Source organism: Cynara cardunculus, assembly GCF_001531365.2.
Source record: "Cynara cardunculus var. scolymus isolate 2C chromosome LG 16, CcrdV1, whole genome shotgun sequence".
Taxonomy (NCBI): domain Eukaryota; kingdom Viridiplantae; phylum Streptophyta; class Magnoliopsida; order Asterales; family Asteraceae; genus Cynara; species Cynara cardunculus.
This window is the reverse complement of record NC_037543.1, coordinates 2,363,531-2,388,188: the sequence shown is the minus strand read 5'-3', so window position 1 is coordinate 2,388,188 and position 24,658 is coordinate 2,363,531. Positions and strand designations below refer to the sequence as shown.

Below are 24,658 nucleotides of genomic sequence, written 5' to 3'. Positions count from 1 at the left end.
AATTAGAATCAAATTTAAGTACTTTACTTTTTCATGTAATTTGTTCTTTTATTAAAATATAACTACTAATTATATACATATACATATATAATGTATATTAGACATGAAGATAAATGGATAATAGTCAAAGACCTTCCAGCCTAGTGGTAAAGGCTTGGGCATGGCATAGTCATGAACCCGAATTCGAGCCCTGGGAGGGGAGTGTTGGCGACATTTAAGTGGGGCCATGCTTAGCCTCCAAAATTGCCCAAAAAAAAGATAAATGGATAATAGGTGATCGGTCCCTTTCAAAGATTAGTTTTTCTTACCAACTTTAAATATGAAATAAAAAGTTGTTAGTCTGTCTTAACTGATAAAATATTAATTAAAATAATAATTACAAACACACAATAAAATGAAATTTTTGAAAATTGGACATTTTCTCTTATTAAAGTTGTGTTTGGTGGCCGGACAGAACATAACAGAACAGAATATAATAATTGTTCAATGTTTGGTAAGATAAAACTGGTCTAAACAAGTAAAATGAACAATTTACCCCTGATGAGTTGTTTATTCTAATTAATTTATGTAATTTATTAAATTATAATAAAGTAATTATTTTTTATAACAAAATATATTATTAGAAAGTTTCCGTCAAAACAATTAAAATGACACCAAATAAAAAGTCAATGTTGTTTCCAAATTTTATTTTTATCTCTTTTCTATATTATCTTTTATTATTAATATATAATAATAAATTAATAAAAATACAAAAACTGTATAAAATAATATTTTGAGGACAATAAAATAAAAGTTTAAGAAACATGAAATACAATAAATAAAATGTAAAAAAATCTCTTTAATTTTTTAGAAGAAAATTAAGTTCTATTTTGAAGTTATACTAATAAAATATAAGTATGTTCCGCCTTGTTCCACCCTATTCCATGGGTAGGGGTGAAACATGGATGTTACACTTTGTTTCTGTCTATTCCACATAAAAGTCATGTCAAACATGAGACATATATTACTGTCTTGTTCTATCATGTCTAATGTACCAAATGCACACTGAATGTACATGGTAAAGGTCGAGAATTTTACCTGATAAAAGATATCACAAGGATGAAGAGTCTTACCCGATAAACACTTACATGGTAAATAGTTTCATATGATATTGTTTTGATGAACTACAATTTTACCTGGTAAAGTAAATTAAAGTGTCGACTCTTACTGGTATGGTAAGCGTTTTGGTAAAAGACTCCTTAATAAGTTGTTTCTCTCATGGTCGTAATTCATTATTATTTTTGTTCGTGAACTAACACTTACCTTTAAGTATAAGAGACTAAAACAACAAGACATTGTAAACCACACAGACGAAAACATAAATTGGTTATAAATTGTAAATCATAAAGATGAAAATTGTAATTTTATAAAAAATAGCAACTTTTAACAAACCACGTTCGACAAAAAAAATGTAATTTACTCGTTTTTGTAAATACGAATCTATACTATATTATAAAGCATTAGACAAAAACTATTAAAAACCATTGTTTATGCACAAAGTATTGTTTAGTGATGCATATTACTTAAAAATTAAGATTAAAAGAAAATTGTGCATGAATACAACTTATTAAAGCTCCATATTTGAATTCGTGTAATTAACTGCAGATACATAATCAAATATTGGATAAACATCTCATTTTAAATATAAAAAATCTAAAATATAATTAGGATAATCATTAATTTTAATAGAATACTTAATTATTATCTTTATAAAAAATTATATTATTAAACCTAAATTAAATTACTTTGTTACTAAACCTAAATTAAATTATAATAAAAAACTGAATTAAGAAAATTACACCAAAAACAACAACTTTTAAAAAGGTCAATTTAATACTGATATCGATATATTTTATTTCAAAATTTTATGATATTTTCAAATTTATTATATTCAAAAATAAAAAACATTATCTTTTTCTCAAAACCACATAAAATCGTATTATATCGTCATAAAAATAAAATAAAATAACACACTGAAATCGAGATGTATCTCGATACATTGTGTGAGCACCCTGTTAGTTGTAAAAAATAAATTAAGATATTTAAATTTTAGTCAGGTGTTGGTAGTAGTATATTGGCTAGTAGAATTAAATCCTTGGTAATCTTGTTCAACCATATTCAATTGGATTGGATGGTTCAATGGTCTGGGTGGGGGTAATGGGCCGGTTGGGTTAAACCGCACCCTATCCTCATGGTTCAATGGGGCTAATGGGCTAGTATAGTTAACTTGTTGAACCCAATCCAAATGGTGGTTCAATGGTCTTGGAGGGGTTAATGAGCTAGCACCATGGTAAGTTTCTTCGGGCGAACCAAAATGGTTCGATTGTCTAAAAGGGGTTAACGGGTTAGTAGAGTCGACATGTTCTTGAACCCAACCCGTATGGTTCGATGGTCTTTGAAGGGGTAAGGGGCTAGCACGACGGTAACTTTCTTGAAACCAGTTCTTATGGTTCAATGATAATGGGTTCACGGTATAAAAGCAGTGGTAACTTTCTTGGACCATACCCGCATGATTCAATGCAGTTAAAAGACCCGAAAAGGTTACTAAATTCGGGCAGATTTTAGCCTCCAACATCTCTGCAAACAATTCGATACATTCGTGTTTCCATCCGTTTCTGCTACATGCCAATATCATCGTTGTTTAAACACTTGCTTCTTTCCTCTGCAAGCCGTGAAACAACTCGTAAGCTTTATCAACACACCCAAATTTTGCGTATAAATCTATTAGCAGAACACGCAAACAATCGTCCATCACGATTCCCATTTGATTCATTAATGTGTCGTTGATCCACGAGCCAAACCTCAAGTCCCCCAATTGATAACAAATGGATATAACCGTAGCTAATGTTACGCTATCGGGTTGAATGCTCACATTTGGTTGAAGCATTTCATCAAACAGTTGGAGTGCATCTTTTAACCAGCCATTTCGAGCATAACAAGTTATCATGGCATTGTACAGCAACCGATTCTTTTCACCCATTTCATCAAATATTCGGCGTGCAGATTCAACAGCTCCCTTTAGTGCGTATCCATCAATCATTTTGATACATGAAACAACGTCTTGTTCAGGCATCACGTCATAGAAATTGCGTGCGATTTCCATGTTCCCAGAATCAACATAACCACCAATCATCGCACTCCATGAAGCTGAATTTTTATCAGGCATCGGTCCAAATGAAGCTATAGCCTTCGCCATATCCCCTGTTTTCGTGTACCACGAAACCATAGAATTCCAAGAAGCAATATCCTTATTTCCCATCTCGGAAAACACTCGTTCCGCCATGGACAAATTCCCTGATTCTAGATACCCATCTATCAAACGAGATGCTGCATTTCTCTCTGTCATTTCAATGAACACCTTCTTTGCGGTCTCAATATCATTAAGTTTCGAATAGAACCTGACAAGAGCAGTTCCCACATGAACATCCCCACAAAGCCCATATCCATGAATTTGAGAATGTATCGTTATCCACCAATCCGATTCCCGAGATTCGCACACGCCGTTAGCGCAAATGCAACAGCTGAAATGGTAGGCAAAATCTCTAATCTCTGCATATGCACATACTCCGCCAAGACTTCTTGAAACTTCCCATGCTCTGGATCGCAAATGTTCTTGAAACGATATTTGGATGTTTCGATTGGTGGAGAAGCGATCGAAGATAATGAATAATGGATTCAGAATGATTAGATGGAGTGCTAACAATCTGGGTGATTACCATCGGCTCAAGATAGTTAAGACCATTGATGACTATTAGGGCATGGAGTTGCTTCACTTGTTTGACAGTTAGAGAGTAATTCAAGAAGGTTGCGACTTTTGAGACCACCGTTGAAATGATATTGAATTTGGAAGGTTTGAAAGGATTTGGGAGGTGGGGTTTCATCTTGTTCTTCAATCAACCATAAAACATAAACTTATAGAGCCTGCAAGAGGTACGAGTTCAAGTTATAAGGAAAAGTGAATAAACCAGATGAAAACGTAGCCAATTGAAGAAGCAATACGTCGAACAGGTAATAGGCAATAAGGCAAACCTAGAACTCAAACTCATTTGAATTGAAACAACAGATAGAAAGCTGAGAGAAAAGCTTAGAGGTCAAGAATGAATGCATTAATGGCTTCAGCTATAAGTGTAGAACTCAATTATAAATGGAGAAACTGTGGATTGTATGCATACCTGCAATATATGAAAAAGGCGATGAAAACGGATTAGTTTCAAAAAAATAACGATGATTACAGCTACAGAGTGGTTCTTCTTGAACTTATTACAGGGAGATAAGCGTTTAGTTTGGAGAGGGGGAGATGTTGACGGAGGTGGTCCCCGTTGAGAGGCGGTGGATGGCGCCGGAGAAGGAGACGGTTTTGTTTACTCCGTCAAAAAAATGGGGCCGCTTAAAAAGGTTAACGGAAGTACGGAACTCGTAACTTATTAAGCCAGCTTTGGGTTTTTGGGATTGGTTATTTTAGGTATTTTTTTATTTATTTTAATCTGATATCAGTAATAAGCTAAATGTTAGTGTTTGATGAGAAAAAATAAAACTATTTATATCGGTGTCAAACCGATAATAAGCAATTTTTGATAAGTTAATTCTTTTTGACTTATGAAAAACTGCTTATTACCAGTTTACCATTTTAATCATGTTTTATTAATCTTATTGATATAAATTTTTGTCATTGATATTATTATAAATTGATGAAAAATAATTTTTTACGTATTAAAAAATCAAATAAGTTAATAAGCAATCTCAAACACTTCCATAAGTCAATAATATTGAAGATTGTTTTTTTTGGTCATTTTATATATATAAGCAAAATTTGTCAAACACTAAAAAACAACTTATCAGCTTATTGTTTTTTGGTACCGCTATAAGCTAATCCAAACAACGTTTTGCTATGAAGTTTCAAGTGTAAAAAAATAGTCTCAACGGATCTCATAAAAACAGGTTGGTCTCATGTGATCCCAAGTTGAGGTTATGTGATAATTGAGTTCCAAAAGATTGTTTTGACTCCAGTTTTTGGTCAAATCAATTGTTTCTATCACCTCATATGAACACCAAGATCGTCTTTCTTGAAATCAAATTAATCAACAACATCATTACTAAAAAGCTTGAACTTATTGGCATCGAGAACGAGTTTTCGAACGGTAGAAAACGAACCCAAAATCCCGACACCCGTAAAAACGACCATGATCCCGTTGTTGATCCAATACGTGAAGGAAGATCTTGACGGTTTGTAAGTCATGTTGTAAAGAAGCATCGGAAGGATGAAATCGAGCGGGATGAAACCGAGTGCTCCAACCACGCCACTAATGTCTCCGAAGAATGGAAGCATTGCCGCAAAAAACCCGCAAAAGATCATGTAAAGTGATCGGGAAACTATTCGCGGGATCACGTTTCGTTTTGAGAACATCCCTTGATTCACGTCGGCGGATTTCGTTTCCATAATATCGAACGCTACTTGAGAGTAAACCTACGAAAAAATACAAAGCGATTAGCTTAATTTCTACGTCCACTTAGAAAGATCGGCCCGACAGTACTCGGGTTACAATACGATCTCACCCTTCAGGTTTAATCAACGACTTCCGTACCAAAATAAATGGCCAGAATGAAAAAGGCACATTTTTAAAAGTATGTAATTGTTACACATTTTAATCAACTAAATGACAAATTTACCCTTCATGATAGATGGAGTAATGAATTTATCCGCCTCATAATTAAGGTTATAACTGGAAAGAAGAAATTTATTTTGAGACAAACTAAAATATATTTTTATCTCGGGACGGAGGCGGTATATACTTAAAAAAAGGATCGTACCAAGCCAATGGCGAAGAGTTGGAGGAGAACGAAAACAACTCCGAGTCCTAGAAGCCAAGTCGGAGCCAAGGACGGTCCGTCATCGGGCATGAGGCTCGTAAGAATGTTCGAGCTAGCCTTGTTACCGAACACGAAATAACCCGAAACCGCAACCGAGTAAAACGTCAAGAAAATTACGGAATAACACATCACAAGCCCCTTGAACATTTTTCCGGTTACTGGGGGCGCCAAAGTAGCTTGTATCTCGGGGAGAATTCCGTTCCCGAATATGGCCGCGATTATGGAAATCGATGTGAAGGCGTTCATAGTTTTTGAGAATTGTGAACCCTCTAACGAGTAATCTCTCGTGGGTGTGTTCTTTCCGAGACCTACGTAAATGCAAGCGGCAACAACCACAAATGTGTATCCAAGGCTTAGGAAAAGCGAGCCGAGGTTCATGTGTCGGAGGGAGTGAAACGTCGGAAACTGAGACAAGACGATCATGATCCCCGTTACAATTGCGATGAACTCCCATAGTTTCATCGATCCACTCGTAGAAAGACTCGAATACATTATCTACGAAATATAAGAAAAGAAATTAAATTTAAACGTCTTAAAAATGTCCCGATATGTAGTCTAGTCTAACTCGCCCTCTCCCAGTCTAAATTCGACATATCGTCGCACCTCTAGGCCACCCCAAATATAAACCATGGCTTCGCCCCCCGCCCCCAACAATATATTGCTACAACCACATATGCACAAAAAGCCCGAAATACCCAGGCCAATCCATGCCTAGAAGCCCGATCGGGCCATGTTTCTTTTCAAAAGCTCGAAAAACACTGGTCGAACCTATTTTTACACCCAAAGCCCGGTCCGACCCTATCCGGGCCCGAAAAGCCGAGGCTTTTTTTATTTCTTACTGAAACGAGATTGGAAGGCTCATGCATTGTGTATCTCTAGGTATAGTCGAGATAAGATAGCCACAATATATACATAGAATGACATAAATGGCCTTTAACATTCGAAAAATTAGGGTATACCTGAAGGCATTCCCCCGAAAGCAAGATCGTGCCGATGCTTATGCCGGTGTTGATCGTTGTTTGAATGAAAATTACGAAATAGTACATCCAACCCGACCCTACAAGAAACAACATACACGCAATCAACGTACTACCTCCGTAGTTATCTACATTTCTTAATAATTAAATACGCATTTTCTTGTTCAGTAGTTATTTAGGATTATACGAATTTCTGCACAAAATCATAAAATTAAGAAAAACCGGTGATTTACCAAACGTTTACAAGTAAGAGTATCACTCTCAGTTATTTTATCGGGTCGATTTTCTGCAATCAAAATGACACAGTAGACAGTAAATTTACCCGGTAAGCAAGGGGGGACCTATGGAAACCCCAACGGGTTCCCGTACACCTGCTCAACCGATTTTCATAAATAGATTTTTTTAGTTATGAAATTTGTATACGTTAAACTTTGAGGGGTGCTTTAAGATATAAGAAAATATAAGGGGCATCAAACAAAAAACCGAAAAAAGTCTCTCAAAATCAACCAAAATACTTAAAAAACTGAAAAAATTCTTTTAAATCAATCAAAAAACTTAAAATATCTCTGGAAGAGGTGGAATTCGGCTAAAGACACATCGAACGACTTTACGTGCCTTGGATCCACTTTAAGGTGCATTTGGCTGACAAAACTCTTGGGTCCTCCGACATCGAGCGAGTCAGTAAGCACTAACCAGATAAAGAGGTCATCACCTACACTTACCAGATAAGATTGTCGATCCTTATCATGTCTCTTACCGAGTATAAATTATTGGTTCTTACATGCTCACTCAATAAAAGTGTCTCCAACGAATATGCTATACTTTTTTAAAATATAATATCAAAAGTCAAAATCTGTAAAAAATGTACATCCAATTCGAAGAATCTCCAAAAAAAAACTCAAATCTTATTGTCGGTTAAATTAACTCATAAATTCCAAAAGCTTATTAGAACACAAGAGTTGTTTGACATTTGCTGAATGGTTTGATGTAGAATTATTAAGTGGTCAGAATAATTAAGAGACTCTCATGATATTGGGTAAAATAAAATATAATTGTTTGATAATTGTTTACAATGAAATTAGACCGCTTAACGGTCAAGAGAGGTTCATGATACAAAATCATTTAGAGGGTTTTAAAACAATTAAAAGACAGACTTTTTTTTACCAAACAAAATTCAGATCTAGCTTTTCATAAAACTATTAATAAGTTCTAGCCCCCTCTTTGTAAATTTCGCACCTCATTTATAGATCTGACTGCTCAGTTCGTAGATTAGTGGGACCTGTGAGCATAGAAACCAATTAATAAATGGAGAATGGAATAGAACCTGAAATTTACCCAACACATCGGCGGCGAGTTCCCGGAATCGGATGTGACGGCGGCCGGCGTTTTCACAGTGCTCAAGAACAAGAGACATGAGATAGTAAGAGTAAAAAGTGACGACCGCCATGGCCGTCAAGCAAAAGAATCCAAACCACCATCCTAAACCCCTAAACACGTACGGCAGCGTTAGTATCGTCGGCCCAACTATCGCCGTCGTCAGATGAAATCCGGCGTGCCACCATTTTCCTGTATGATTTTTACAGCAACCGAGTTTAAGTTGAAATTTTATTACAGAAGATGTACATTGAATTAAAATTAATAGAAAATAACTTGAATTGTGAGGGTAGAATCGTCGTCACCTTTGGATTCGAGAACGAACGCCGCTCCGGCGTCTACCGGCGAGGTGTCTTTGTTTTCCGGCGGAAGATGGGATTCTGTCATGAAGAACGATGATCAACGGCAATGAACAAACTATCATGGATGTTGACTTGAATATTATAAATAGTCACCATATGCATACAATATTATTTGGGATTTTGGGATTGCTTATAAAAATAATGTTTTGACTTATTTTGGTGTGGTATCGATAATAAGCACTTTTGAGTGTTTGGATAAACAACTTATACCGGTGAAAAACCGGTAATAAGAAGTTTTTGAAGAAGTTAAATCATTTTCACTTATAATAAGTTGATAACCACTTTTATAGAAAAACATAAGTTATTTCAAAGAGTAAATTACATGAAAAAGTAAGATACTTTAACTTAACTAGAAGGGTCATCGTGTAATGCAGCGAAATATATCTTCATTTTAATATTTTGTTTTGTTTTTTATCTTTGTTGATATAATACGGTTTATGTGGTTTTAAAAAATATAATATTTTTACTTTTGAACAAAAATAAATTTGAAAATATCATAAAATTTTCAAAAAATATATCGATATTAAGATCAAATTAACTATTTGAAAGTTTCTCGATTTTTTTACAATTTATTTAATTCAATTTCTTTTATTATAATTCAAATCAGGTCTAATAGCGAAGTAATTTATTTTTGGTTTAACAATATAATTTTCATAAAGATACGATTCTATTATAACTCAATAATTATCTTAATTATATTTTAGATTTTTCATATTTAAAATGAGATGTTTTGATATGTAGTTAGTCATACGAATTTAAAAATGTAGCTTTAATAAGTTGTATTTACGCATTGTAATCTTAAATTTTAAGTAATATGCATCAATAAACAATACTTCGTACATAAAAAATTATTTTTAAGAGTTTTTGTCAAATGCTTTATTATATAGCATAAATTTTTACTTTGGATAACGTACTTTTAAAACTTCTACTTTGATATCTAAGATGTAAAGTTTTAAACATTTAAATATTTAAATAACCGATTGAAAACTAATTTTAAATTAAAAAAAAATATAGTTTGTAAACGTCAACGTGAAGCTATCCGCCTCGATATAAACTATACCTTATTTACATAATAATAAATTGTATCTTGATGGTAACGAATTTATAATAATTTTTTAATGTTTTTAAAATTGAATTTCCTGATTTTATATATAATAAATTTATTACTTATTTGTTTCATTTTTTAATCCGAAACTATAAAGGATATTTTAATTTATTGATTAAATATTAATTACATAAAAATATTTAATTTTGAATTTTTTTTATATTAATATGATACAACAGGGTTTAAGTGATACACCAAAACGATAACATTTTGATTCGAAATATCAGTTTATTGTTCATTCAGAATAAGACATACTGTTTTATACAGATCTTAACTAAAATTTCAATTAAGAGACACAATCGATGTAACAATTTACTGTAAATCAATAATAAATTCAAAAGCTACAATCATATATAGTTATATGTATTTATACATAAAGGGTTGAGTTCACGTGAGACCAGCATGTTTTCGTGAGACCATTTTTTTTACACTTGAAACTTTACAGCAAAACGCTGTGAAGATAACTTTCATAGTGTTTCTACTGTGAATGTTCGGCTTTTTTTTATCTTCGTAGACTAAAATCTTACCCGGTAAGTAAGCGATATAGTTGAATTTTACCGTTAAATATTTATCGGATAAGTGTTTAGGTAAACGGCCTCTAAGTATATTAAAATCTCTCATTCTCTCTCTCCTCTCTTGTTCATTTTTTTTCGTCTCTGCTTTATTCTCGTTCATATTGTATCTATTTTTTTCTACTTTCTCTGTAACATACACATAATTGAATATGTATATAAAGTGAACATATTGTAAAAATACTGTAAAAATATTTTAAATACGATTAAGATTTTTTTTTATTAGAATGAGATCACCGAGATGAAATGCATCAGATCAATCCCCTTATCAAGTTCGATTCATAGGTGAGTTTGATATTAAAGGTGATCAGAGATACATACCCCTTATTACGTTTATCACATCAACTCTCTTTTTTCATACGATACTTCAGGTATCTATATACTTTAGGCAAATTGCATGAAAGAGTAACATATTTTAACTTGATTCATATTTTGGATAACGTACTTTAAAAACTTTCATTTTGATAACTAAGATGTAAAGTTTTAAACATTTAAGTACTCGGGTAACCGGTTGAAACATTAACCGGTTACCATGTTGATGTTGTGAGTGATGTGGTATCCAACTCAATATTATTTGTTGAAACATTAACCGAATACCACATCAACATGGTAATCAGTTAATGCTTCAACCGGTTACCCGAATGCTTAAATGTTTAAAACTTTACATATTATGTATCAAAATAAAAATTCTAAAAATACATTACCTAAAATAGGAATCAAGTTAAAATATATACTACTTTTTCGTACAATTTACTCTTAAATTTTTTTTGCATTTAATACTACATCCCTTGCACATCTCAACCAACATCGATATTACTTTTCCAAAAGGTGTCATGTTTCATTAAATGTCGACATTATTGTGTTTAAATAATTTGGAATTATTTTCTATAATAAAATATTTAAAAGTATATTTTCAAGACTTAAAAAAACATTAAAAAAATTCTCTATATTAAATTAAATTAAATTTTTTAATTTTTTTTCTATAACAGTTATGTTAACTGGTATGTTAAATTAAAGAAAAAAAGTATAAATTAGGAGTGCTCATGGGTTTGGTTGATCGGGTTGAAGACATTTGAACAACTAAATTCAATACTTACAGTTTGAAAAATCTCAACTCAAACCAAAGTGCAACCCAACCCAACCCAAACTGTACATGTTGGTTGTTGATACTTTGGTACATTAAAATATTCTTCTAACCTTGAATATATTTATAGAAGGGTACCGGGTTTATCAAGTTGGGTTGGGTTTTAAACTTTTAATCCTTAATCCAATATCTTCAGTTTGAAAATTTTATAACTCGATTAGATATCAGATTGGATGGCAGGTTGGTCGGATTTTTTTTCCACACCTCCTTGAGTTGATGTAAGACACGAGTTGTTTTAAGACGTAAATTGACTTTATAATCATGCTTAAAAAATACTTCTTTCTTTAGGATTGCTCGGGTTTTTTTTTGCACCCTCCCTGTTTGATGTAAGACATGAGTTGTTTTAAGACGTAATTTGACTTCACAATTATGCTTAAAAAGTACTTCTTCTTCAGGGTCGGTCGGGTTTTTTCTGCACCCCTCATTGAGTTGATGTAAGACACGAGTTGTTTTAAGACGTAATTTGACTTTATAGTTACGCTTAAAAGTACGCCTTCTTCTTTCGTTCTTTCGTTTTCTCTCACTGTATACTATTGATATAATACTTATTATCATTATGATTTAAATCGTCATCTATATTTATAACAATATCAAATTAAATGGCCCTTGCCCTAACAATATCTGGATTAACGGCAGAATCCTGCCTTTTAAGAGGTCAAGGGATCAAACTTCACCAAATGTGAGAATCGTGCGTGAATTCAGTTGTTGTATACAAATATTATGCACTTCAAAAATATTTCAGGGTCGGGTTCAAACGAGAATAATGTCAAAATCAGAGAACATAAGAACACTTGTGTAACGTGATTCAGGGTCAGTCAACGTTCTTAGGTGGTCAGGCTAAACGTCCGCCCCCATGCGTTGACAAAACCTGAATCATATGTGACACATGCATTCTTATGTTCTTTTATTTCAACAATGTTCTCATTTGCACCTTCCTATATATCTTATATATATATATATATATATATAACAAATTTTAAATATATATATATATATATATATATGTGTGTGTGTGCATATGTTAGTATACATCTGTAGTTTTGTTTCCTTAAAGTCACGTGTTGAAAAGAGCTTGGATTCACTGAGTTCCTAAGTCTTGAGATTGACATTGCCGTTACGCAATGGTATTTAGAACCAATCATTCATGTATGAAATTGTACCATTCGTTCCCGACTGTTCTTCAAGGTTGCTGACCGAACATCCTAACGTAAAAAAAAATAGGGTCGTGAAAGGTGTCACCATATACACTTTTGGAACTACACTAATAACACAAATTTGTCTCGATGGAGTTGGTTTAAACGAGTTTTCTCCCATTCCAAGCACGAGCTCAGATCTCGTTTCAATCATTTTCTTGTTTTTTAGCTGTTAATTTAGGCTTATTATGTTTTTTGAAAAAACAACGATAAAATATTCAAAACATAACCTCACATACAGAAAGTAAGAAACTAACCAGCAGTTGAATGCTGATTTCATGAAAAATATCCGCAACTTCAGTTCTAATATTCAAAATGGTGTCACCATTTGAAAAAGTTCATAGGTCCGCCTCTACCCACTCGACACAAATTCTAGATCCGTCGTTGTCAATATATGCATAAATTGACATTCGAATAAATAACCAGTCGTTTTTTTGTACGATCATACTCTAATTATCTGATTTTGATTAATCAGCTAGACTTGGGATAACGTAACACAGTGTTATTTTTCCGAGACCCGTGAGATCTCATAGATAATACTAAGGGGTCGTTTACCAAACGCTTACTCAGGTAAGTGAACATCAAGTCACATCACCTTACCAGATGAATATGATAATGATCAAGAATCTCACCCGGTAAGAGCAAGACAAGAACCAAGAGTCTTACCCGGTAAGTGAGGGCGACGACTCTTACCATGGTAAGTGTTTATCGGGTAAATATTTTTTATTTTCAATTAAAATAAATTTCATCAATAATTTTTTTAACTGTAAGTATTCTTTCATAAATGTAAGTACATTTTTCGTATATTTGTTTTATTTTATATTATAAGTACTTTTTTTGTTAAAAAAAATGTTTAGAAATTTAACCGTTCAAAATATGAAAGTCTATTGGTTTTTTTCCAGATTTTTTCCATTATTTTACCACATTAACAAATTGTACAGGTCATAAGAATATATCTAACATGTTTTAAAAAGTTCAAAAAATTATTTAATATATTTTAAAATATCAAATAACTTATTTATTCCAAAAAATTATCCAAATACTTAATCATTTCAAACACTAATTTTTTTTTGGATATTTTAATACCATGCAAAAAAAAAACCCTAGTTTCTGCGACATGATTTTATATGGCCAATTGGCACCATTTCTAGTCCAAAGCTTGCAGCGCCCCCATTAATATAAAAATCGCCCTCACCAACACGTGCAGTCTTCCTATATGTCTGATCCTTTCCTTTAATCTCATCATTCTCGTTAATTCCTCAGAATTGAGATCGCCGGAGGATAGTAACGACGGCGAATCTACCTGAATTTGGCTAGGGTTCCGGTGAATTTCATTTCATTTCATTCTATCGTGTTTAGAACTACGCTGTTGACATGGCGTCGGAGGACGTAGTCGGGAAGACGAGCGCTACGATCGCTAATATCGCTGAAGAAGCAAAGATTGCGAGTGAAGGTGTGAAGGCTCCGAGTCGTCAAACTTTACTTGGCATCTGCAAATCTCTCGTCGCCGGTGGCGTTGCCGGTGGAGTGTTAGTGCTTTCGTTCTCCCTGTTTCGTTATTTATCGGTTATTGTTATCATTTTACTGAATTTGTTTTTGTTTGGCTTCGGATTGCGGACACATTCTGTTTAAAATTTTTGATTAAGTTTTATTTGAATGGATTATACACGACTGTGTACACAGATTTGTGATTTCACTTGTTTTCTGGTTATATTTATGAATGCTGAATTCCTTCATCTAATTCTGTTTAGTTGATTCTTACCTGGAATGCTTACAACTGAAAAACTGAAACATGGTGTCATGGTGATTTCAATGACTGATTGTCAAGCTTTTAACAGGCCTGATGTTGAAAACATAAAAGATAAATGATCAAATTAAGGGATTAAATGGCTGGTTTAAATTGTTTAATTTATATATATATATATATATATATATATATATATAATGTTAATGATTCATATTGTAGCTGGTATCATGATTTAACATTGAGATGCGGTGTTCTTTTTTCTTTTTAGTTTGTGAAGAAATTCGGTATGCGATTCTCGTCCTTGCAAATATTCTCAGTGGACAGTTGTCCAATCTGGGGCAACAAATCTAAGAATGTGGTTATTATGCTTTTGGCATAAGTGGTTGCTTTGTAGTCTCAAAAAGTATTATTCCTTAGGATAACTATTAGAACTACTTCAACTTTATGCTTTAGAATATCTTGAACTATGAAAAAGAGTAGTGAGAAAATGAATGTTGTAGAGATGGAGTTATAACACGGACAACTAGGATGTAAACTTTATCGAAAAACACATGCATTTGGGTGGGGGGGGGGGATGGTAAAAGGGTGCTGTAAACAGGAGGGAAATTTGGTAAAACTATTATTATTTAAATACTTTCAAAAAGGAAATGCTTAGCAAGAAGATCCATGATAGAGATATCAAAAGAAGTGTTGCACCAAAAGGAAGAGCACCACTAATGCAGATGACAATAATTATGGACGGTATGAATTTTTGGGAGAGAGTCTTGTCCTTTAAAGAATATATATGCGAGGACAAAAGGGATCTTTTGGGTTGGTTTCAGAATAACTTTCTTATAGTCTTTAGAGTCTATTATGTGTGATTTGACTTTTACATACTGCTATTAGTGGTAGGCTCCTACCTACTAATTTTCTCCTTGCACACATCAACATCCAAACTAATCTGTTACATGTTCAATGTATGATTTGATCTGAATTTGACATAAATAGGTGTGCATATAGCACCACCCTTGTTTTGGATTCAGTTAACTGTCTATGATATTAGGTTCTGCCTGGTAGGTTTTTACCTACTGTTTATTTGGCTACTCTATGTTGCAGATCACGTACTGCTGTTGCTCCTCTAGAACGCATGAAAATTCTTCTCCAGGTAGATTCTTTAGCTAATTTCTTTTTTTTTTGTGTCCAATTGCTTTATGTTCGATAAAGTGAATTCATAAATCACCTTTTTTATATTGAAATCAACCTGATAATGGCTTTCTTCAAGTAAAGTATGATTCAGGATCATAATTACATGTGGAAACTGTTCTATGCAACCTTTTTGCATTTTCATCCAATTGTTTTTGTCTTTCTGGCATTTTCATTCAATTGCCTTTGTCTTACTAATTGCTATATATAATTGTCAAAGTTAGGGCAGAGTAAACTTAACTCAACATCCCTAAAAAAACTAAAGAAGAGAAGATGCAGTAAAAAGATTAAGGATGAAAAGTGAAAAATAAACTCCCTGTAGAGCCATATTAAAAAGTCTATCCGTTGGAAGAGTGCTATCTACTGATGAGTATAATGTAAGGGGTAGTAAATGTTCGTTTTTGGTTGTGTGCTTTTGTCCAGTGGTGGATATGGTCGAGGTAGATAAGCTAGTTGTATATGGGCTTCAAGCAAACAGATTCTCAGCGTAAAGGTTCAAATTCCAAAGTGTATGATACGTTTTATGTAATTTATGTACCCTCCCCTACCAGAGACAGAAGATGAGCACATGCATTTCCATTGAATTTTTTGAATTCAGATAATACTTGAAACTTCAATGTTATAGGGTTCTTTCAATGAGCATAATACCTAATCATAAGAGATATGCATTGTAATCCTGGTAGGTGTATAAACAGTCCCCCACCTCAAACTACCTCTCCCGTCTCTGATGTTATATCTAACATGCACTTATATTTTCTGGTACTGCTTCAATAGCTACCTTGGATTTCCCTATAAATAAGGCATTACACAATTAGAATTCGAGAATATTATAAATGAAGACTGATATTAAAGAAAACTAAATAAAAAAGTTTATTTGTATTTGTATTTATGTTTTTTATTGGAATGCTCTCTATCTTGTCGGCAGAACAAAACTTATATCTTTATGCAATTGATTGAGCAAGTTTTGTATGCCATTAATCCTTTTAGGAGAAATTGGATGATTATAGCTTTGATTACTTTTAGTAGTTTTGACTAACAAGCTGAGCTATTTAGTCATATTGTGTTAATTTGGTTTAAAATCAGGGTGTCTTGTTCTACCGATTCTTTTTCCTATTGGCTGTCAGAAGTTTATACCCTAGTTTTTGGAGAAGTTATATTGCTTATTTGGTCTGGTTGGGTGGCTAATAAGTAATAACCATCCATTTGTAATATTGGATTCATGTAAAAAAATAAATATCCTTTTTGAGTAGATATGAGAATATTAAACGCAACTGATTATGTTAAATTACAGGTTCAAAATCCACATGCAATCAAATACAATGGAACTATCCAGGGACTCAAATATATATGGAGAACAGAGGGTTTGCGAGGAATGTTTAAAGGCAATGGTACCAACTGTGCTCGCATTGTTCCAAACTCTGCTGTCAAGTTCTTTAGCTATGAGGAGGCATCCAAGTAAGCTTACCTGCTTTTCTTCATGTTCAAAAACGTCTCCTGCATGTCAAAGTTGATTACTCTTGAAAGCTACTTAGGAGGCGTGTTTGACGGAATGTTTTTGAGGGATTTAGTTCGTGGAAAAGTTTGGAATCTTTGATGTGTTTGGTTTGTAGGATTGGGATGGAATTGGATTCCTTAAAAGTAATTTATAAAAACAAATTATAAATAATTATAAAAACAATTAAGTTACCTTTTATTACCTGATTATAAAACATTATTACAAACAATTCTATGAAATCCGGTGAAATACCAACTACCCCCATGGGATTTCTAAATCTCTTGCGTGTGGGATTTCAATTCTGGACTTTCCTTTAAACCAAACGAGTGATTAGAATGTTATCCAATTCCAAATCCCAAGAAATCCAAAGGGGTCCTTAGGTCGTATATGATAAGCAGCTAGTGAAGACGAGAGTTATCATCAGTTGAATAACAGCCATACCAGTATATACACTCTATTGCTGATCGAAGCTTGTTATTTTATGTTCTAATTTCTCCACATATTGATATAACATCTGGTAGCTGGAGTTACCTTTTTAGCATAGATATACTCCTGTCCTAAAATAGGCGTTCATATTTCTATTTTAGTTTATCCTAAAATAAGTGTCGACTTCGAAAGTAATGCCTACTTTCCAATTCTACCCTTCATTATGAGATGGAGAAATTATTTACCGCGTCTATTATCAAGGGTAAAATTGTCATTTAGTTAATTAAAAAGTGTGATAATTACTCATTTTTAAAACTTTGTGCCTTTTTCATCATGGACCTTTATTTTGGTACGGAGGAATTATTGAAATATGTTCTTTAACATGCTTCTTTTACGTAAACAGAGGAATCCTGTGGCTCTATCGGCAGCAACCTGGAAATGGTATGACAATACATACTTCCTATTTCATTACTAAGTCAACAACCTATTCATTCACACATAAAACTAGTAGCACAACTAGTAGATTGCTAACCAATGTGTACACATTTCATATAAAAACTAGGGGTGTGCAGAAAGTCATCCAATCCAATTACAACCGACCGATCTAATTAGAACTAACTGACCGTGATTGGATATCCAATTATGATTGGATTTGACCGGATCCAAAATTCCAACATCCAAATTGGATCGCTTGATTCTTGGATGGCATTCTAGAATCCAATAAAACCAATCCTATCCAATCCAATTACCATACAATTAATAAATATATATAATTAATAATATTTTACGATATTGTTTTTAGTTCATCCTTTTATAGTTTTTTTAAGAAATTAGGAAAATATATGAAAATTTGTTTGAAATGGTGGATTAATTGGTTGCAAATTGGAGCAAAATATTGGATGAATCCAATCTGATTCAATGGATAACCAATAATAATATCCAATGGATGGAACCAATACAATCCAATCATCCATTGACTGGATCGGTTGTCCAATGATTGGATTGGATTAGATCGGATGACAAAATCTAACATCCAATGGATGATCGGATCGGATTGACATAAATCCATTTGATTTCAACCGATGAAAATCCCTTAATAAGAACAGTGGCTTGTGATGATTGTAGCAATAATTTTTTTTTTATTTTTTGTTTCAGAGGATGCTGAACTCACCCCTCTCCTACGCCTTGGAGCTGGTGCTTGTGCTGGAATAATTGCCATGTCAGCTACCTATCCAATGGACTTGGTTCGAGGGCGGCTTACTGTTCAGGTATTATTTATAATCTTCAAGTGCTGTATTCCTGTAAACTGAAGTTACAAGTTCTTTTTTATGCATTACAGAATTGGTTCTTCGCTTATTGCTGATCTTTTGATGTTTGCAGACTGATAAATCTCCTAGCCAGTATAGAGGAATTGCTCACGCTCTTAGAACGGTGCTCCGAGAAGAAGGTCCACGAGCATTATACAAAGGATGGCTTCCTTCTGTGATTGGTGTGGTAAGTTAGAAGTCGGATATCTCTTAATAGTAACTATGAAGATGTGGTTCAGCTGAATTGTACATGCTATATATGTAGGATTCAAGTGTTAATATATATACATATATAGGGTCAGGGTCAGGTTTCAATGTAGACGGTATGCACATGTGCATATAAGTAATTTTTAAGCAATTTGTATGGTATGCACATGTGCATAGAAACTAAGAAACACCTTCAGTTATCAAGGTGTTCCTCAGTTTTTCATTTTTTGGGGGGTTTTCCCTTGAACTTCCCTCTATGTATATAGGTGGAGGTTCAAATAAGAAGGCTAAATATATGAGAAAAAGAAGGAGGGAAGGTTCATATATGGATCATTGAAAAAATCCAGGAAAAATCTATTTAAAGATGCATATGTGAAATGACGTACAAATTATTCATATGGGTTCACATATGCATTTTCAAATAGATCTTTTCAGTGATTCACATATGAACCTTCCCTAAACCTTTTCTTCTTACCTTCTCAAGATATATAATCTTCTTGTTTGAACCGGCCTCTATACATAGGGTTGGGTTTCGGTGAGAACAACCCTTTTTCGTGAGAAGGTGGGGAAAAGGTGAAGGTACATTTATATCGTGTGAAAGTTTGTCTTTAGACATGTGAAGATACCCTTATATTACGTGAAGGTTACAACCATCACACATAACTTAATATTCACATAATATAAAGTACTTTCACCTTTACTCATCTTCTTACGAAAATGAAAATTTCTCGCATGATCCTAACACACACACACACTCTCTCTCTCTCTCTCTCTATATATATATATATGCAATTATGCATATATATACACTACAAATTACTATATAGGTGTATGTTCATGTAAAAGCTTTCAATGTGGTTTGCTTTCCTTAACCATGCATTGACCTTCATGAATGGTTTTAATGTGACAGTGAATAGTCCCTTCGTCCCCCCTAAATGAAAAAGACACGGTTTTAGAAATGTGTGAATATTACACTTTTTACTAAACTAAATCGCAAATTTTCCCTTAATAATAGATGGAGTTATAAATTTATCCACGTCATAATTAAAGGTAGAATTAGAGAGTATGCACTTACTTTTGAAAGTCAGACACTTATTTTTGGACAAACTAAATAGAACATTCTACACTGTATGAATATTTAATTCCGTCTATTGATATGTTGTCGGTTATTGAAATATATTGGTTTTGCAGCAGCTATTCGAATCATTACGTGTTTGCAGTAGCATTTCACTAAATCATTAAGGATTTTGTGAAGAGATCTAAAAGTTTATTATATTCATGTTGTTTATAGGTACCATATGTGGGGTTAAATTTTGCGGTATATGAATCTTTAAAAGATTGGTTGGTGAAATCACGGCCATTTGGATTAGTCGAGGACACTGAGTTGAGTGTGACAACAAAACTTGCATGTGGAGCTGCGGCCGGAACCATTGGCCAAACGGTTGCTTATCCGCTTGATGTGATACGCAGAAGAATGCAAATGGTTGGGTGGAAAGATGCAGCTTCAATTGTTACCGGGGGCGGCAAGTCGACAGTTGAATACACGGGAATGATTGATGCATTCAGGAAAACTGTTCGCTATGAGGGCGTTGGCGCTTTGTACAAGGGTTTGGTCCCTAACTCGGTGAAGGTCAGTATTTAAGTTAATTTAACGTTTTAATAGATCAACTCTATATTCCCTAACGTAATTATAGCCATGTTTATGTTCAAATGAGATCCGTAAATATTTTGACCACTTGGGAACCAGCTATTCATATGAAATTATAGAAAATGAAAATACATCATGAATATATTTGGGGTTAATTGGTTATTCATCGTGAATAATACATGAAATAGTTGGTTTTGAGGTTTTCAAAATATTTATAGTTCACATTTAAACGTTTCCCTATGTATAGTCGATATTTGATTACACTTGGCACTTGGATTAAATGTAGTTGGATTTAAGGAGATGATTTGATCACAATTTAGTTTTAGATACATACAACTTAACATGTCAGTAAGGTAGACGGGTGTAAGAATTCTGGATGGTTTTAGGTTTTAATTTAACATGGGTAGTTTAGTAATTTATCACTCTTGTCTCATCTTCCTTGTTTTTATTCCACCTCTTTTGGTGGGATTAAGAAAATGCATTTTTGTGCCACTTAAATGTCTTGTCTAAGTGTAATGTCGTGCCAAATGTGGGACAAGTTTCTCTGTTGTCCTGCGTACCAAACATACCATTATCTAAAGGAACCAAATCAATATCTTCAAATTCTTTTGATGATAAACCAAACCAAACCAAACCATACGAACCTCCCTCGTGGTGGCGAGGTCTCGGAGGGTTAAGATGTATGCAAATCTAACCTTTGCTCTAACGAATAGAGCTAAGCATGGCAACGGGTCAGGGATGGGGCGGGAATGCAATCCTCGACCCTAGTTCCACTATCTCATCCTCGTTCCCAACGGGTATGGGAAATCGAATCTCCTCTTTGTTTTTTGTCGGGCCTATCCCACCTCCACCCAGGTTTATCTCCAGCCATCACGATTCAACAAAATATGTTTGAAGTTTTTAATTATAACATGTAATATATATTAAAAAATATATAACTTCAATCAATATATATATACATATGGGGACGGGCGGTTCGGGAATAATTACCCGGCCCGGTTTTCGACATGTCAGGGATCCCCGAACCTGGTACTGTTTTACGGGGAATCTCCGGTCCTGAACGGGAAGGTGAACCAGGTTGCCCAATGTCTAAGTAGAGTGTCTGTTTCTATGAAAACCCTCTGCTTGTGAAACGTGTGTGAAAGGGGGAAAAATGCATATATGCAAATATATTAATAAATAGAAGCAAGTACAACATGGGCAAATAAGTGATTTTGAACTTGATAGAAATTGTTGCAAATTTTTATCGGACATCGTAACTCATGCAAGTTTGTGTTGTCGTTTTAGGTGGTTCCATCGATAGCGATTGCGTTTGTGACGTACGAGGTCGTTAAAGACGTACTGAAGGTAGAAATGAGGATATCCGATTAAACAAAGCATCGTATTTTATTGAACGTTGGTATTATTAGTTTGCGTGCAAAAGGAGGGGGGGGGGGGTTAAAATTTTTGTTCTCGTATCTCTTCCATTTATCGTTGCTTTATGATAAACGAAGAGATTTATAGAACTAGGCCATGTTGATATAGTCGACGCGTATCCTATACACACCTAGAGCACGCTATAGTTCGGGTTTTAAGTTGTTTGTGTACCAACATCACATAATAAGGATAGGCTCGGAGAGTCGAGGCTCTTGGTTTCTCAACCGAGAAGTGAAATTATTATTTGATCAGTATTCTTATTATTAACAGATATAATAGAGAGTTTTATGGTGGTTATTCGTTGGTGTTTTCGATGGATAGTTTTGGTTGATGTTATTTTCTTGAGTGGTTTTTGACATGATGCATCATTGTTTTGGTAGGATGTGATATAACTATTGAACATGTATTTTATTAGAGTGAAGGGGAAATTGTAAAAAAATAAAACTAAGGAAAACATTAATAACCAATAATTTATACGATATGTACATGTGTATATAAATAATTAAAGATGTTTTTTGGTTTTTATGTACATATGCACATGCATATACTTAGATATATAATTGATTATTATAATGTATCTAAGTTTCACTTTTTTACAGTTTTTTTCATGAACATGTCCTATTATACTATATCTTTTTTAAATGGTAAAAAATTTAGGGGGAAATGCAATATGATAATAGCCCATTAAAAAATAATATTCATTTTTTCGGGGATTTTTCGACTGATATTCACTTTTTAGCTAATCCTTATGTAAAAGAGTTACACATATGCGTAACTTGGGCAAAACAAAAGAATTTTACGCATATGCATAAGGTTTTGCTTATCCTTACACATATGTATAATTATTCCTTCAATCGTTACGTGTATGCGTAAGCCTTCTGTATGAGGATTAATTAAAGATTGCGTTTGAGTTAAAACATGACTACAAAATTGATACCATCCATCAACTTTGACTACTTATATAAATTTTCTTTTGAAATATTGTGTTTTTTAAACATTAGAACCAAAAATGAGATTACCATGCACAATTTTATTTTAAGTGGACAACAACAAAAATATATTGGTAACAATGTGACGTGGTAAAGAAGTTAAGTTTCTTAATTTCTTTACAGAAGAAAAAAAATATCACATCAACAATTAGTTTGAGTTTCCACGTCAAAAATTAAAAGTATTTGGAGTTTCCAGGTTTAAATCCTTTTATGATAAAAAAGGTTAAAATGCAATGACTCCAAGCTATCTCAAAACATATGGTCATCTTAAGATTAATCAGCTCGCATATTCAAATTAATAAAAAAAAAATTACCCGCTCTTATAGTAAGGGGCTGTTTACCAAATTTTCTATTAAGTCCTGTATGGATAAATTTGTCTGTCTAGATAAATTTGTCTGTCTGGATAAATTTATGTTGATGTTTACTTTTCTATCTGAATCATCAGTCTGAATAACAKAAATGRCMAATTTACCCCTGAAAATAAAACAGAACAAACAACTTTCATGGCTCGGCTAGGGTTTCTTTGATTCTTTCTAGCAACAAAGACAAGCAAAGAAAAATCAAACAAACATGAAATCGATAAAAATCAAGCAAACACAAGCAAACAGAAATCGAACAATCATGAAATCGATATGGAACTTTAGAGCAATCGGCTGTCGATGGAGAAGAAGACAGCATCGACTGTCGATGGAGAAGAAGACAGCATCGACTGTCGATGGAGAAGAAGACATCGTCGACTGTCGATGGAGAAGAAGAATAGAGCGTCGTCCGATTAGGGTTCTTTGGATGGAGAAGAAGACAGCGTCGACTGTCGATTGTCGATGAAGAATAGAGCGTCGTCCGATTAGGGTTCTTTGGATGGAGAAGAGAGCGTCGATCGATGAAGAAAGAGCGTCATCCGACTGTCGACTGTCGATGAAGAATAGAGCGTCGTCCGATTGTCGATGAAGAATAGACCGTTGTCCGATTAACTGTCGATGGAGAAGAAAGAGCGTCGATGGAAATTTTTGATCTGGGCGAAGGGTAGGGCGAATAAGGGGAGGGAGAGTCTTTTTCATGGCTTAATCTGGACAACTAATGTTTTTGATCTGGGCGAATAAGTCCATTTCTGAGCGAATAAGCCCAAGGTAAACATGCTATTTTGTCTGTCCGAATAAGCCAATTTATCCAGTAAGCTCATTAAGCCTCAAGTAAACACACCCTAGGTAAGTTTTTCAACCTATAATACTTTAATACCAAATAATTTAAAACTCACATAAAAAAATGGAAGTACAATATATTTTAATATGAAATAATTTAAACTCTAATAAAAAGAAATGAAAGTACATTGTTATGATAAAAACTTGAAAAATGCATTATTTTTTTTTTAAATTTAGGTCAAAAAATTTAATTAATGTGTATACATGCTAAGGGGTCATTTAGCGAATACTTATCGGATAGCATTTATCGGCAAGAATTATCACCTTCAAATACTTTATTTGATAACATTTTCGACCATCAAAATGTATTGTTGGTTAGCATTTAAGCACTTCCCCAATAATTGTTTGGTAAACGACACCTAAATCCGTAAAAACGTACAACTAAAACCTTCGGATTTCAGTTTGAGG

General features: G+C 33.7%; 2 protein-coding genes and 1 pseudogene across 2 annotated transcripts; 1 reads left to right on the top strand and 2 right to left on the bottom strand.

The window, feature by feature from the left end:
* Positions 1–2,092: 2,092 nt before the first annotated feature.
* Positions 2,093–4,345, bottom strand: LOC112529577 (annotated as a pseudogene).
* Positions 4,346–5,113: 768 nt separating this feature from the next.
* On the bottom strand, positions 5,114–8,657 carry LOC112529576 (probable GABA transporter 2; the record flags this gene model as incomplete). Its single annotated transcript, XM_025140899.1, has 5 exons — positions 5,114–5,503; positions 5,848–6,402; positions 6,867–6,964; positions 8,220–8,450; positions 8,564–8,657. Coding segments are annotated over 5 exons (1,368 nt in total), but the record flags the coding sequence as incomplete, so codon positions are not given.
* Positions 8,658–13,847: 5,190 nt separating this feature from the next.
* Positions 13,848–22,359, top strand: LOC112529446 (mitochondrial adenine nucleotide transporter ADNT1-like). Its single transcript, XM_025140733.1, has 8 exons — positions 13,848–14,163; positions 15,477–15,525; positions 16,855–17,018; positions 17,888–17,925; positions 18,640–18,752; positions 18,865–18,978; positions 20,290–20,628; positions 21,934–22,359. Exons 1-8 carry the CDS (start codon positions 14,009–14,011, stop codon positions 22,015–22,017), a joined length of 1,056 nt encoding a protein of 351 aa, XP_024996501.1. The 5' UTR covers positions 13,848–14,008; the 3' UTR covers positions 22,018–22,359.
* The last annotated feature ends 2,299 nt before the right edge of the window (positions 22,360–24,658 follow it).